At 42.7% G+C, this 16,650-nt stretch overlaps 1 protein-coding gene across 2 annotated transcripts in view; it reads right to left on the bottom strand.

The window, feature by feature from the left end:
- ppm1lb (protein phosphatase, Mg2+/Mn2+ dependent, 1Lb) overlaps nt 1-16,650 on the bottom strand; it is a 52,770-nt gene that overhangs the window by 21,492 nt on the left and 14,628 nt on the right. Inside the window, exon 1 of one of the 2 annotated variants that reach the window (XM_080771810.1) lies at nt 8,259-8,348. The exons of the other annotated variant lie outside the window; for it this stretch is intronic. Coding sequence (XP_080627936.1) covers nt 8,259-8,321 — 63 coding nt within the window. The 5' untranslated portion in view covers nt 8,322-8,348. Of the gene's footprint in view, nt 1-8,258; nt 8,349-16,650 lie in introns of those variants that run through there. 2 annotated transcript variants of the gene reach the window in all.

Below are 16,650 nucleotides of genomic sequence, written 5' to 3' on the forward strand. Positions count from 1 at the left end.
TGGGAAGAAGGAAATTGCGGGAATTGACAGACTCCACTTCATGTTTCAGCTGTGGTTTTAAACTCAGTAGTGTGCCCTGCACACAGCGCACACTCGCAATTGCAGCTGGAGGGCGACGCGACACACACACACACACACACACACACACACACACACACACACACACACACACACACACACACAGAGCGATGTGTGGATAAATCACTGAGATTTGGGAAATGTGTTCAGAAGTACAACGATTAAGCACGCACAGGCAAATGTCAGAAGCATCTGTTTCGGTTTCCAAACAGGAAGTTGTAAATGTGCTTATTAGACGGAGGCAGCGTGATGCTGGCATCTATTGTGATGCCAGCATCACCACATTTCACATAGAAATATAAGCACCCATTTACTCGCTTAGCGGAGACTGTGGGGTGGTAGAGGACATCTCCCCGGACGCGTGGGTATGTCCAGATAGTTGCCTCGCGGAGGCCTCTTTGTCCAGTGTCCATTCTGGGTCTGGAAACGGCACTTTTTTGAGTGTTGACCCCAATAGAAGGTCTGCTGCTCTGAATTTTACACCTCTCCCGCTTAGCGGAGACTGTGGGGTGGTAGAGGACATCTCCCCGGACGCGTGGGTATGTCCAGATAGTTGCCTCGCGGAGCCGTCTTTTGTCCAGTGTCCAGTCTGGGTCCGGAAACGGTAATTTATTTTGCATTGACCCCAGTAGAAGCTCTGCTGCTCTGAATTTTACACCTCTCTCGCTTAGCGGAGACTGTGGGGTGGTAGAGGACATCTCCCCGGACGCGTGGGTATGTCCAGATAGTTGCCTCGCGGAGGCCTCTTTGTCCAGTGTCCATTCTGGGTCTGGAAACGGCACTTTTTTGAGTGTTGACCCCAATAGAAGGTCTGCTGCTCTGAATTTTACACCTCTCCCGCTTAGCGGAGACTGTGGGGTGGTAGAGGACATCTCCCCGGACGCGTGGGTATGTCCAGATAGTTGCCTCGCGGAGGCCTCTTTGTCCAGTGTCCATTCTGGGTCCGGAAACGGTACATTTTTTTGCATTGACCCCAGTAGAAGCTCTGCTGCTGTGAATTTTACACCTCTCCCGCTTAGCGGAGACTGTGGGGTGGTAGAGGACATCTTCCCAAACGCGTGGGTATGTCCAGATAGTTGCCTGGCGGAGCCGTCTTTTGTCCAGTGTCCACTTTATAAAGTCCATGCACTCCAGTGAATAGCATTTATCCATTTAGATAACTTTTTTATGTTATTTAATTACTTATTTTTACACAGAAACATAATGTGTGTCTTTACAATAACTGTAATGTAATAATAATACTAAGAATGTAATGTAAAAATTATTTAATTAACGAATTAAATAATCTTATTTTATTCTGAAAGCAACCGGATGTCTTAAATCTGCTAGCTGTCAGACCGGAAGTTCTAAATTTGCTCATAAGACGGAGCCTTAGACGGAGCCAACTCGCAGGCAGTGCGAGAGGCTGGTTACAGGATTCTATAGGTCAGCCGTTTTGGTGTGACACACACGGCTTCCACATTTAGCTTCATACTGGGTGAAAGTGTCCTTCCAAAAATTATTATTTCGCTCGAAATTCTTATTCACAATGACATCGAGTTGAGGTGTTTGTGTTTTAGGGTAATTGTTGCATAAGCGCTATTTCGCACTATTTCTCCCTCCCCTCCCCTGTGTCTGAAGCAGCTAGCATGGAAGCTATATGGATTATGGAAGCTTTCCCTCCGATTGCACACAACCATGCCGTTATCCACGCGTCCATCCGATTGCTTTTAATGTAAATGTCCCATCCACTGAGCAATAGCGATATAAGCGCCTTATTCATTCATTCGATTCATTTGGGTGTGGGGCTGTGCAGTGCTGTGGGCAGCCTTTCTGACGGAGGCTCGGAGCTGCTGCTGCTGACGCTGTTCGAGTCGCATGGAGCAGTATAGAGTAGGCGTGGCGCAGCATTAGAAGGGCGCAGCAAATGCACGACATTGAGGGGTAGAAACCATCCCGGTCGCGTGGTTCATCTAACGCGTGTGTCACTGTGAAGGACTGGCCCCAATAAGTGAACGTAGTTGGCGTAGTAGACGCCAACATGACGATTCTGACGTAGGCTGGTGATGTTGAGCAACAATGGCGTGGTTGACAAAAGTAATATTTATTCAGTAATTAAGACATTTCTTTCAATGAAATGTAGCCTATATGTATTCTGGGAGTGTGCCGAATTTATTTTGCATATAGAGATGTGTGGTGAAAGTGTGGTTGGGTCGGAGAAAGCTGTTGGATAAACGGCCATGTGCTTATGTACCCCTGTCTATTAGGGTAGCAGGATTATTATGATTATTATTATTAGTATTGTTATTGTGATTATTACATGGATTATTGTTGTGATGTGAGCTTGTGGCTGACTCACTATCTAGAAAATAAAAACATGGCACTTCATTTAAAATAGGTTACAGACCCCTGTTATATGCGCTTGTTTTGGGATTCTTTTTAAAGACCTATTTACTTGTTTCTATGAGACATGGCAACGCCAACAGCGCAGCGAAAGGCATCCACGTCTTTCTCTTGTGAAATGCTGAGATTAGAAACGACCATAATTATTTCATTTCTCAACCTTAAAAAAAAAATAAAGACATCTCCATAATCCTTGGGAAGTGTGTGTAGCAAAAGTAGTCGGCATTGTCATGGTTGAAAGTATTCATGCAACACTGACGCTGTAAGCTGTGTGATGCTAACGCGCTAACACCGTTAGCATGGTCTGTGTTGGTCAAAGGAAAAAGGATAGATATGAAACTACTGGCCAAAGTGTCATACAAAACACAACACCTAAAATCGGAATGTGATGGTGACCTATTGAGCACAAACAGACAATCATGATTTGCTTGCTGGACCTATAATTAATTTATGTGCATTACATTTCCACCTCGCACATATAAATGAAAAGCAAGATGGATGCTAACGCGCTAACACCGTTAGCATGTTCTGTGTTGGTCGGAAAAAGGATAGATATGAAACTACTGGCCCAAATAAATGTCATAGAAAACACAACACCTAAAATCGGAATGTGATGGTGACCTATTGAGCACAAACAGACAATCATGATTTGCTTGCTGGACCTATAATTAATTTATGTGCATTACATTTCAACCTCGCACATATAAATCAAGCCACAGTGCAGTCAGAGAGTAGTTCACAGGTCACACACAGGAGCAGTGAAAGGGGGAGGGGCCTTCGGATGGCAGTGTAGAGTAGGCACGACATTGAGGGGTAGAAACCATCCCGGTCGCGTGGTTGATCTAACGCGTGTGTCACTGTGAAGGACTGGCCCCATTAAGTGAACGTAGTTGGCGTAGTAGACGCCAACATGACGATTCTGACGTAGGCTGTTGAGGTTGAGCAAGAATAGCGTGTTTCAGAAAAGTAATATTTAAACAGTAAAGAAGACATTTTTGGCGAATGCAATGTAGTCTATGTCTTTTGTGGGAGTGTGCAGGTTTTATTTTGCATAGAGAGATGTGTGGTGGAAGTGTGGCTTGGTCGGAGATAGAGCACGAATGAACGGCCAGGTGCTCATGTACCCCTGTCTATTAGGGTAGCAGGATGTGTGCATGTATGTGGTGGCAGGGTAATCATGGGAAATGTGCAGTGGAAAGGTACAGTGCTGCTGAATTGCTGATATAGACCTATCCACAACACAGAGGTAAATAAGATTTATGCACCTCTCTCAAAACATCTCTTTATTGCACACATATGCACGTACGCACACATGTGTGTGCAAATGCGGCACCCATGAAATGTAATGCCAGTCGTTAAGTACTACAGGCCTATTATTTCTTGGTGAATGATCTACATGGGTCTGAGTGCTAGACAAAGCTTAGAGGTATATACGGCATATGTCTGCATTCATAAGTACGTACATACATGTCCACGTACTGTATGTGGTTTTGGTTGGTGTTCGACAGGCAACAACAGTCATTTTAAAGGAGTTAGGTACTCCCCAAGTCTCTTGCCATAGCTTTTAAAGCTCAGAGAGCGGAGGTGGTAATTAGAATAACTCTACTTGACATAAATCAGCACGGGCCATAAACACTGGAAGCGTGGAAGAGAGTGATGATGGAGGGAAGAAAAAAGTGAATGAATTGAGGAAGAAAAAAGGAGAAAGAGGTGATAAAACCATTTCAGACGTGCAGCCAAGTGAAGAAAATGATTGAAACGGGATGAGAAGAGAGGGGGAGACATGGAGAGCCAGGGTCAGGAAATAAGAACCACCTGCAGTTTCTGTGAACCAAAATCACAGGGCTGGTGTACAAAGTTAGGACTTTTTTTTTTTTTTTTTGCAAGAATAGAACCACATGTAGCGACAACTGAAAATAACATTCGCTATTCACTACAGATTAGTATCACCAGTGAGGACCATAAAAATATTTTCCACAACAGCGGCAACACCTCAAACATGCAGAATTGCTTCAGCACACTGCTTATCTAAGAGAGGAGGTGTGGTGTGGTCAGAGACCTAACAACGCCCCAGATACTACTCCAAGCCTCCTCCACCCATTATTCCCCACAACCTCACCACATATCCACAGAAAACTCCCATAGCTTTACTATTGTTTGCAAGTCAAAAGAATGACAGTTGTGAAATAAATGTAACATAAACTGTCAAGTGTGTGAAATAGAAAATAACTACAGTATACATCCTTATCACATTAGCTGGAGAGACCAGACTGGTAAAGGATAGCATTGGAAGTATAGGTATGTTGTCAAGCTGCAGAGGGGGCTACATCCCTTATGCAGAGTTGAACTGCCATATTTTTTTAGGAATATGCTTTAATTACACACTGGAAATTGTTAGTGGTGTTATCTGTGTTTAAATTATATGAATAGCCCTTCTATTGATATATTTGAATGCATAAATTCTATTAGCCATTAAAATACTTTAATGGCCAATAGAAATGCGTTTCTGTAATCAGTTGAGACTTGCCAAGCATGAAACTATTGTAATGAGAGGACCGGCCCTGCCCTTCACAGGGCCCCGCAGTAGAGGGGAAATTACTTAATCAATTTATTATAATTTGTTTTATTGTTTGTGAAACAGGGAATACATAGCTTAAAAAGCCTTTTTGAAAGTTGATGTTATAGGTAGTGATCCCTGCTCACGTGCAGACACAGACACGACTGCAGGTGCAACACTTATCAAAGACTGACAGCCTTGCTACTGAAAATCAGTGGTTCTCAACCTGTGGGTCAGGAGGACCCCCAGTGGGCCAGTCCCCACATGATTTTGGGGGGTCCCAAGATGACAGTGAAGTTACAATTGAAAGACTTTTCAGACCTTTTTACTACCAAAAAAAATGGAAAGAAATAACATTACTGCATCAAAAGTAATCAACGAACCAAAATCTGGTAAAACATTGGCCAAATTGTCAAGGCACAAATTGTGAATATATACACAAGCTCACAATGCCTAGCAACGCGATGCGTTGTGTGCTTGTAGATCGGCTATTTTCACAACATTTATCTGGCACAGAGTCAAACTAAATGCCTCAACTCCTACAATTCTAAGTGCTTGTCAGGGTGGGGGGGGGTCCCTATTTTTGGGGGTCGCTGCTGTAAATGGCAAGCAACAAGGGAAATCGAGGGGGGGGGGGATTAAGAATAGAAGATAGAAATGCCAGCCTGAAAGGTTATGTGGACTCAATGTTTTCTATAGAGAAGAATGTCGAGAACGATGTTTGTATTGCTTTCCTTACTCTGCATCTGTAACTTTGTAACTAATTGCTGTGCTGCCTCTGCGCAGCCAGCCAGGCAGGCAGCACAAGACTATTAGGCCTATAGTGTTGTGATCACTGCATGTGTTCATTAAAGAATAAACAAAAAAAGTTGACTCTTCTGATCAAAACATTAATATAATTGATATGATGATAATTCTGAGGCCGTTATGTCAGAGCACCGGCAAATTCACCAAAGTGACACCTATCAGATAGCCGCCAATCTATCAATAGGCCTACATGTGTATTATTTGAAAAGACATAGGCCCATTTGAAGGAAAGTTATGCAAATTATGAGAATCACATGAATCACAATTGACTAGCACTAACCAGAGCCAGCTCTGTTGCTAACTAGATGGCATGAATGAACAGGGACAAATTCTCTGGAGCATTCCACACAACAGAAATACCCGTATTGTCCCAAATATAAGACGACCCCCATTTTTCAAGGCTCATTTATGGAAAAAGAACATTGAATGTCAAATAGTATTGACATTCGTAGTCTTATATTCTGACCTGTCATGTCACCATGAGCTCCGATTTGAAAAATCTTCAGACAGACAGACATACTGACTGACTTACAGGACCAAAAACATAATCTCATTATTGAAATATTAAATAAATGAAATCAGAAACTGATTGTGTCAAAACATTTACACATGCATGGAGCCGTGTTTTGAAACGTATCATGCATAACTATGGCAGGAAGGAAACTCATATATCGCAGAAATTCCAATGGAACAGTTGAAAGAATGGAGTGATGAGGGTTTCATTTTACAGCTAGAGGGTCTGCATAAGCGTTTCTCAGATCTCTATCGGCACACATTCTGAGAACATAAGGCAGCACTATTAAATTCTGGTGAAATACACTTACACAACCCAGCAGACGTTTAATATAATAACGTATAAACATCAGGGCTGAACATAAGTACATAAGTAACACTGAGCAAGATACTGACAAACTAGCTGAAAGGAGAAAGAAAGAGAGAATGATAAAGAGATTGACAGACAGAACGGTAAGGAAAAGTTAGAGGAGTGAGGCATTAAATATACCGGTAGACGAAAAGTCTCAACTGGCTAGTCCTTTGCCCTCTATTCAGAATTCACGTCCTTCAGACCACAACACCTATCTCAATCTATTTATATACACAGACGTCTGTGCAAGGTCTCTCTGTGTGTGTGTGTGTGTGTGTGTGTGTGTGTGTGTGTGTGTGTGTGTGTGTGTGTGTGTGTGTGTGTGTGTGTGTGTGTGTGTGTGTGTGTGTGTGTGTGTGTGTGTGCGTGTGTGCGTGCGTGCGTGCGTGTGTAAGAGGATAAACTCCAGATCCTTATTTGTCAATGCACCGTTATAGTGTCTAGATCATGCCAAAATACATTTTCTTCATCTTTGTCTATTTCTGCTTCCCCTACTGTTTCATTTGACCATAACACACCTTGATCCTTTGAGTCTCCCTCAGTCCCCTGGAATGTTCTTTTCACCATTACTACTACTACTAAAGTGGATCCCTGTTGCCTCCGCATTTGAACCTGTCCTTGAACTGTTGGTCCAAATGCAGTAAGAACACAATCCAGCCTTTCTGTTTCTGTGTTATTATTTCCAACTCTCTTATCTGGTGATAAAAAACTGAAGAAACTTAACACCATCTGGCTCCTTTTGAAGCTCAGACAGTGTCATTTACACACATAATTTACAGTTATTATTCATAATACTATTATTATATGTATATAAAGTGTATTTCTGTAAATTTCTTGGCACCGGGTGAAAAATGGGAAAAATCGTGGGACAACAATTTAGTTAAAAAAAAATAAAGGAAAAAGAAATGTGGGGCACTAAAAGCCTTGAGGAGAATATCTAAGTAAATGTCAGCTACGCCTCTGCAACATACTGTACAAGTTCACGCGCAAGCACACACGCACGCACACAGGAATCTATCTCAAATCTTACATACCCGCAGTTGCTCATATATTCCCTTTGAGCACTCTCACTCACACACGCACGCACACACGCACACACGCACACGCACACACACACACACACACACACACACACACACACACACACACACACACACACACACACACACACACACCTGGCAAGTAGAGATGTTTTGGACCCTATAATATTCTTGGGATTTGCAGCCTGCACACTGATGCATCAGCTCCATGAATATTCATGTTCTAGTCAGAGCGACATGCCATATGCGCATGTCACCACTAGCAATTTATCTTCAATTACACACATCCTCACACAATGCACATGAGCCATGCAGTCCTTGTCCACAATAAATAGATAAAGCGCTGATCTGTCACACACTGTACACTAAAGAAGTGAGCACAACCTCCAAGAGAGAGCCCATAAATGGACACTCCGATACATGGGTCTGGCCGATCTATTGACCATTATTTGACTTTTTGACATCGGTATCGGCAATTACTATGCTGGTGGTTCAAAAAAATCTGTCTATGGGTGTATTTTATATTTACTTTTATTGGTAGCCCACTAGCCCTCCAAAATCGGTATTGGCACCGAAGCCCAGAATCTGGCATCGGTCGAGCTCTAGACGTCACAGCAGATTCCTCAGGATAACAAGATAATGAACACTGTCACTGTCATTGTCTCTCACTCAGCAGCACCCATTCTATGAACTACTGTCATTGTCTCTCAGTGAATAACATTCTCATATACGCACGCATGCACACATGCATGCACGCACATACTGTACGCACACACACAAAAGCATGTCCTGGCTTCAACTGTCATGATTTAAGGTCTAAATCAATCATTTACAGGTTGATTAATTGGGCTGCTGGATCTGTCGTTTGATTATATATTCCCTTTGAGCACTCGCACGCACGCACACACGCACGCACACACACACACACACACACGCACACACACACACACACACACACACACACACACACACACACAATTCTAGCAGTATACCAATCAGTCTTCATAGATCGTTTTTCAGACAGCACTGTTCCCTTCTACAGTTTTCATATAAAAAAACAAAACAAGGCAAATAAATACAAGACACAAACACACACAAAGTAATAATATAATAACTGTATAGGCTAAATGTCATCCTCTGGGTTCCATAACTGTAGTTCAGTCAGATAACTCAAAAATAGATTTAACCAATATTTATTATAGAATGAGAATACAAGTGTGCATTTAATATTTTATCTTGCCGTTCGGCTCTGCTACATCTTTCTCCCTGCTCAGCACAATTAAACTAACCTGACGCTGCCAGATGGGGGCGGTATTGGGCATGTTCCCCAACACAGCTTCCATCTGGGATTTCTCAGGGAGTTCAGCTAACACCAATCCGTTCCGTACCGAACCAATCAGCGTGAGCTAAGGGCGGGATATGTGCGAAACCGGATGTGAAGCTATATAGACACGTCAATATGATTGGTTGTGTTTGCACGCCCACACGGTGATAGACAGACGGTCCCATCCAATCATCTACCAAGTATCTTGAAAAAAAGGAACAGCCCCGTCATCGAATTTGCTTCCGCGATCCCAGATCCCAATAAGCTGTGAAACAAATTTGTGTAGCAAGCTTCTTGGATCTGGCAGCGTCAGGTTACAATTAAACACCATCATTAAACATTAAGAGCATTATATAATAACAACCCCACATGGGGAACAGAAATAACCGGTGGTGCTGGGGTGGTGGTAGGAACAACCATCACATAACAACCAGGAACCATAAGCAGAAGGAAGGCAGGAAGAAGCATGCAGTCTAATGAGTTTAAATACCCTGCCCAATTGGTCAGCTGACTGCCACATCAGCAAATGATGACATGTGGGTCTTGCACACACACACACACACACACACACACACACACACAGACACACACACACACACACACACACACACACACACACACACACACACACACACACACACACACACACACACACACACACACACACACACACACACACACACAGAATACACCCACATAGTACTGAGCATATTAACCCCTTGAGTATACTGTATGTATGCGCCCTTGAACAGCATGAAACCCCTCAAGTATATCTGACTGAACTAACTCTGCAAACTATGTATGAAGCTACGTATGAATGCCTAATGCCTTAATTGGTATACAACTGCAGCACTCCACGAAATAATAATGTCAGTTATTGACAATCTATTAAGCCTTCAGCCTGTTAAGGTTGGTGGTGAGGCCACTGCATGTGCCTGCAATGTCAATTCTACATTTATTTTTGATCAATATTTCCTCCCTCTCCTCAGGTGGATCCCTACATCAAAAGGAAATCATGGCAATACAATAGATCTGCAGAGAATGTCTGAGCCCGAGTTATACTGTAAATGCCTGTAAAATTCTGAATACATTTTAATGTTTGTTTTTAAAGCCCTTCATGGTCTGGCACCTCCCTATATATCTGCCCTCCACTAGGGCACTCAGATCAGCAGACCAGATGGTCCTGAAGATCCCTCACACTCACCTGAAAACAAAAGGCGACTGGGCGTTCTCGGTCGCTGCACCCAGACTCTGGAACGCCCTGCCACTAGTTGTGAAAGCTGCACCTTCTATGGACATTTTTAAATCTCGTCTAAAAACAGACGTTCTCCCTGGCCACAAACACCACGTGCCCCTACCCACGTTTTAATCATGTGTTGCTGTGCTCTCCCATTCTACAGTTCTGTACTTCTTTTATTTTACTTGTGAAAAATGTTTTTACTGTATCTTCCTGTGCATTTTGCCTACTGTATATGTTTGTTTTTTATGCTGTCCAGCACTTTGGTCAACCTTGGTTGTTTTAAGTGTGCTCTAGAAATAAAATTGACTTGACTTGACTTATACTTGAAAATACCGGTAGTTATACTTGAAAATAGCCGATTTACAAGCTCCCGCCCCATGCAATACAAGCTCCCGCCCCATGGCGTCCATCAGCTATTTTCGATGCACGTTGCCGGCGTGCAAGAAAGTATAAATGAGGTTTGCCTTCTCCTCATGGAGGTTCCGTTGTCCTGCCTTCTCCTCATGGAGGTTCCGTTGTCCTGCCTTCTCCTCATGGAGGTTCCGTTGTCCTGCCTTCTCCTCATGGAGGTTCCGTTGTCCTGCCTTCTCCTCATGGAGGTTCCGTTGTCCTGCCTCTCCTCATGGAGGTTCCGTTGTCCTGCCTTCTCCTCATGGAGGTTCCGTTGTCCTGCCTTCTCCTCATGGAGGTTCCGTTGTCCTGCCTTCTCCTCATGGAGGTTCCGTTGTCCTGCCTTCTCCTCATGGAGGTTCCGTTGTCCTGCCTTCTCCTCATGGAGGTTCCGTTGTCCTGCCTTCTCCTCATGGAGGTTCCGTTGTCCTGCCTTCTCCTCATGGAGGTTCCGTTGTCCTGCCTCATTGGGCAGGAAACGGCTCATAGCGCTCTTTCTCCTCATGGAGGTTCCGTTGTCCTGCCTTCTCCTCATGGAGGTTCCGTTGTCCTGCCTCATTGGGCAGGAAACGGCTCATAGCGCTCTTTCAGTCACATGCAACTGTCTTTCTCTCTCATGCACTTATGTAAAATATCAATTTGCACTTCCCTCTTCAGTCCACTTCACCGTGGGTACAATGCTGCCATGTTCACATACATCAAAAATCATCACCTCCCACGCTCTCTGAATGCTGTACAGTACAGTACAGTACAGTACAGTACAGTACAGTACAGTACAGTACAATACCTTTTTTTCTCTCACCTCAGTGTTGCTCTTTCCAGTTGTGATTAAGGCGAGTTGGGACAATGTGCGAGCTGTTGATAATATTGCATCTCAACAGTTACATATTCTATTCTATTTTATTTAGTTTGTAAGCCCGTTTCCCCCTCAATTTCTGTTGTTTTTTATTCATGTGCGATCTCTGTCACTTCTAATTCTAAAGCTACAGTTGTGTGTTTTATCAGACAGCGATCCCTTCACACTGAGCCAGAGGGAAGGAGGGAAGGAAGGAAAGGATGGATAGAGTTGAAAGAAGTACACACTGCCTCAGTGTTTCTCCAACTCCTCTCTTTCCTCTCTCTCTTGACTTCATTCTGTCAGAGGTGGAATTTCCAATAACAACTTATATTCAATCGAGTGGCAAAGTGAGTTTAACTTTGTATAATGTTGTTTAATGCAATCAGATAGGACTTTTCTACGTTTGGATGTATGGGCTAGCTGTCAAGGCCAGAAATTAGTTTCTTGCCACTCAGTAGGCGTCCCTGCATAACTTCGGTGTACCGTGTATGATGATGATGTCACATGCATACCCTCTATTATTATATTATGTATGTATATCATATATTGTAAATTCATATGTGTCCTATATGAAAGGTTTATTCTTGTATATATATATATATATATATATATATATATATAGTAAAATGTAGCTTGAGTCATCAGAGTAGTTATCATTCTGAAGGCCTCTTGCCACTGCAGGGCACATTGCAACACAGGTGCAATCTCCACCCTCCTTAATCAATCTCTCTCCTTCCCGGATTCCCATTCATCCATTCATGGTGTCTCTAATCTCCATACAGCTGGGCCACTGTGATTAAACAGAGCTAAGAAACAGACTGTTTACTGGCCAAGTACATTCATACAAGGAAGGAATTCAACTTGTTGCATTGCTCTCAGATACAGAAAATAAATAAATGATTTATGCATTGAAACTGAGACCTTTACAGTAATTCTGTGAGAATGCATTTCATAGATAACACATATTCTGTCATGAATCCATTAGTTGAGTTTTGGCAGGTTCCATTCACAGTATCCCATGTTGTTGTAGGCCTACTCATTATGGTTGGTACACACATTTTGTATTCAAAGGACCACAAATAAGCTCACTTTTTTGGGTTTTATCCTTTTTGTTTATGTATACATTTTAGTCGATAAAAATGTCAATCAATCTGTCAATCAATGTTGCACTCTTACCATTAACCACCGATATTCACACAAATATTAACCCATAACAGTGTCTATATTTTGTGTAACCAATAATTTACTAAACATGTGCACACATAAAAAAGAACACACAGCTACTTCCCATGAAGCATGTTAAACCAAACCAGTAGCTGACTATTTGGGGCAGCCATAAAAAAGACAGGCAGGAAGCGTGGCTTTCTGCAGATTTATTTTTATGCCAGGAGATTTATACTGTAGTTACTCTAGTTACTCTAGTCCTTACCCGTTGTATGGACAATTTCCCCCCATAAATATATTTAATTGCTCTTCATTTTAACTTGTATAATATATTTGTATACACACAGATGTAACAAATATACGTGGAGACATTTGAAAGGTGAAGATGCCTGTGGAGCCCCCCATTGAATGGCATTTGTATGTCTGTTAAATGTGAGAGTGTAAATGTCAATTGTCCCCCATTACTATTGTAAAAGCAATGTTAATTGAACTGTGAGAGTGTAAATGAGTTCATTTGGTGTGGTTCCATTGGGTTCTAAATTATAATGTAGCATTACCGTAAACTATGATGTATCTCATTCTCCACACCCACGCACACACACACATGCTTACACACACGTGCGTTGCGAAAGTAGCGAAACACAGACACGCGCGTGGCGAAAGTACACACACACACACACACACACACACTACTTGCGAAAGTAGCGAGAGACACACACACACACACACACACACACACGTGCGTTGCGAAAGTAGCGAGACACGCACACACACACACACGCGCGCGCGTGGCGAAAGTACACACACACACACATGCGTTGCGAAAGTATAGCTGCGTGCATGTAGCTCATGTGTACGGCATGGCGAGGGAGGTGGCAGAGGACGGAGCGGACAGTGTGGTGTCGAAACAGATATTGCGTGCCGGAAAACTGTGTCCCAGTATTAATCAGTGTCCTCCCAAAATGCAATTCACTTGTGACACTGGTGACACGTGATTTCCGCGGAAAGGAGTTTTGCCGCCCTGTGGCCGCTGGGGGTACTGCGCCCTGGGTGCGTTTTCGCATTTTTAATTCACTAATTAATTCATTATTAATCATTAATGTGTCAAATCGAAAAAAGGGCTTCGTTAAGACCTCCATATTATTATGGTCAATGCCTGTGTGAGAAGTGGGAGTGATTGGTGCAGGCAGTGTGGAGCTATGACAGTGTTTCTGACACACACACACACACACACACACACACACACACACACACACACACACACACACACACACACACACACACACACAGTCAGACATTGGCTGAATTATAGTATGATGATGATGATATGATGTGTATGTGTATAGAGCATATCAGTGGGCGGCATGAAAAAATATTTTTGCATACCGTAATTAATTATATGATACCGTATACTACATTTAATAAATACCCTTTGTATACCAGGTTTCATTATTCTTTCTTCACAGAATCAAAGGTGTTATGGTCATGATTCACCAGGATCTTGGGTGGCTTGATTCTAGGCTTAAAATGAATTGATATATATTTGTGTAAATCTCTATGGGGAAAATAAATGGCCAAACCCACTGCTATGCTCTATGTGTGAAGAAATTGATGGCTTTTCATTTTAATAAAGCAGTACTCAGCAGGTGTCAGATTCTATATTACTGCCTCCCTCATGCACTCATACTCAGTCGCTCACACTTGCTCACAACTCAAGTCACAGTTTTTCACTTAGCATCACTCTCCCTCTCATATCCTGATGTCTCAATTTATTCTCCTCTCCTCTCTAATGCCATCATTCCCTTCTCTCTCCAGCCTTCATCACCTGCCTGTCTTCTCTTGTGTCAGATTGGTGACAGAGGGAAAACAACAATTGACAAATATGCACACAAAGACAACAAGTGCTCGATAGATGTATTGGGTGTGTGGGTGTGTGCATGCAGATGTGTCATACAAAGCTAGCATATAACAACTCATGACCCTGCGACGCACAGACACACACACAGACACACACACACACACACACTGGCACACATCAGTGGGTTTGTGTGACTACGGATGAAAGCTTCCTAATATGGCCCTATTTCAACATTGGCCTTCTGGCATTCACCCAAGTCTGCATTCCTATTCATCAAAAAAACACACAGCGATCGATGCAATGCCTGTGTGTGTGTGTGTGTGTGTGTGTGTGTGTGAGATAGTGCAGGGCACTAGTTGATAAACATTCAGACGTTCATGAAAATCAATATTCATCTGCAAGACTCCATCCACTGCTGCCCTTATGGGGCAACTTGAAAATGAATGTGTCTTCATGCGCGTGCGCGTTTGTGCGTCAGTGTGAGCGGTGTGTGTGTGTGTGTGTGTGCAGCAAAAGAGGACTTAGTGAGCAACGTAGTCCTCTATCAATCAGAGGATTGATTGGTTTAATTGGACTTTGGATGTGTGGAGGAATGTTAAGTGTGTATATCTTGACAACATGGAATATTGTGTGATAGGCTAGCTAACTTCAGTGAGTAGGAGTAACCCACATAGAAGTAGACACTGCGTGTGTGCGTGCGTGCGCATGTGCGTGTGTGTGTATGTGTGACTAATGCCAGGGACATGGACAGAGACAGAAGCAGAAGCTGCATAGCATCAATCTGCCTGGTGGGTCTGAAGCTAACTGTGTTGTGTAGGAGGCTGAGCCTGTGAGCCATCCCACACACGCACTGAGCAAAGACTGAACACAAAGCGTGAATGAAAGGATCCAGCCCAGGTTCACTGCCCTATCATTCCACACAAGACTCTCTTCAGTAGGTGACAAACCATTACATTGAACTACACAGTGAGTCAGTGAGCCCACTGGAGGTCATTTCTGTCCTCGCCCTGAGGTTGGTTGCCTCTAGTCAAGTTGATTTAACTGAGAATAAAATGTCAGCTGCGGCCAGTCATGGTCAAAAAATAAAAAAGTTCTGCTTTCAGTGTGGAAAAGTCATTTCTAGCGTTTCGAAGTGCAAACAAGTTACGGGCGCGGACAGAAAACAGCATATGTTTTGTGCTTGTGCAAAGAAGATCTTCCTGGCTTGTTTCGGATCAACCTATGTATGTGAAAGTGCCTTCAACAATGGGAATTATCAAGTCAAAACAGCACAACGCTTTCATTGACAAGCACCCATACACATTGCATGCACGACTGCAGAACCTCCACGACTCAAGTGTCACATTAAGTAAGAAATCTCCCTCTCTCTCTAGTCTCCATCCCTCCCTCTCTCCCTCCCATCTCTCTCTCTCGTCACGTAGTTTACTGTTTACCGTCCCCGATGTATGTCGTCTCTCTCCTGCCTCCTCTTTAACAGATGTCGCCCAAATCAAACATGATTTAGCATTTTAGCTAGTTTATGAAACTATTAGTTTTAATTTGTAGGCAGTAATTAGTAAAGTAAAATGTGACGGAATGTCACTGGAAGATATTCATGATTCTCTGTTGTGTTTGTCAAGCCAGCTGTAGGCATGTTTTCAAGTATAGGCCTACCTGTATATTTAATTTGAATATATTGCCCTTTTCTGACTTATTGCACTGTTACATTGTTGCACTGTTACTATTCACATTTGGTGAATGAAGCCCGTTTCTTGATTTGGAATAATTTATGTCCAGAGAGCCTTATCATTATATCCAGAGATCCTGAACCCATATAGGAAAAATATGTTTGTTTCCAAAACTGTAATTTATAGGTACAGTATGTTATTATTTGTACCAGTCCATGAGACTGTGATATGGCTTATTCATTTCAGTAGTATTGGCCTCTTGGTCTACCTCTGATATTCGATTTATTTGCAACAGTAATCTGTTCATGTTCTCTTCACATTTTGTGAATAAAAGCCTAATTTGCATATTTAAAAATGTAAATGTTGTAATACAATAAATCATTGTCTTCGTGTAAGTACTCAATTGGAGAAGTTTCATGGTGATAACAATCTAATATAGG

The sequence above is a fragment of the Protomyctophum bolini genome (genome assembly GCF_963924005.1).
Source record: "Protomyctophum bolini genome assembly, chromosome: 9".
NCBI classification, from domain to species: domain Eukaryota; kingdom Metazoa; phylum Chordata; class Actinopteri; order Myctophiformes; family Myctophidae; genus Protomyctophum; species Protomyctophum bolini.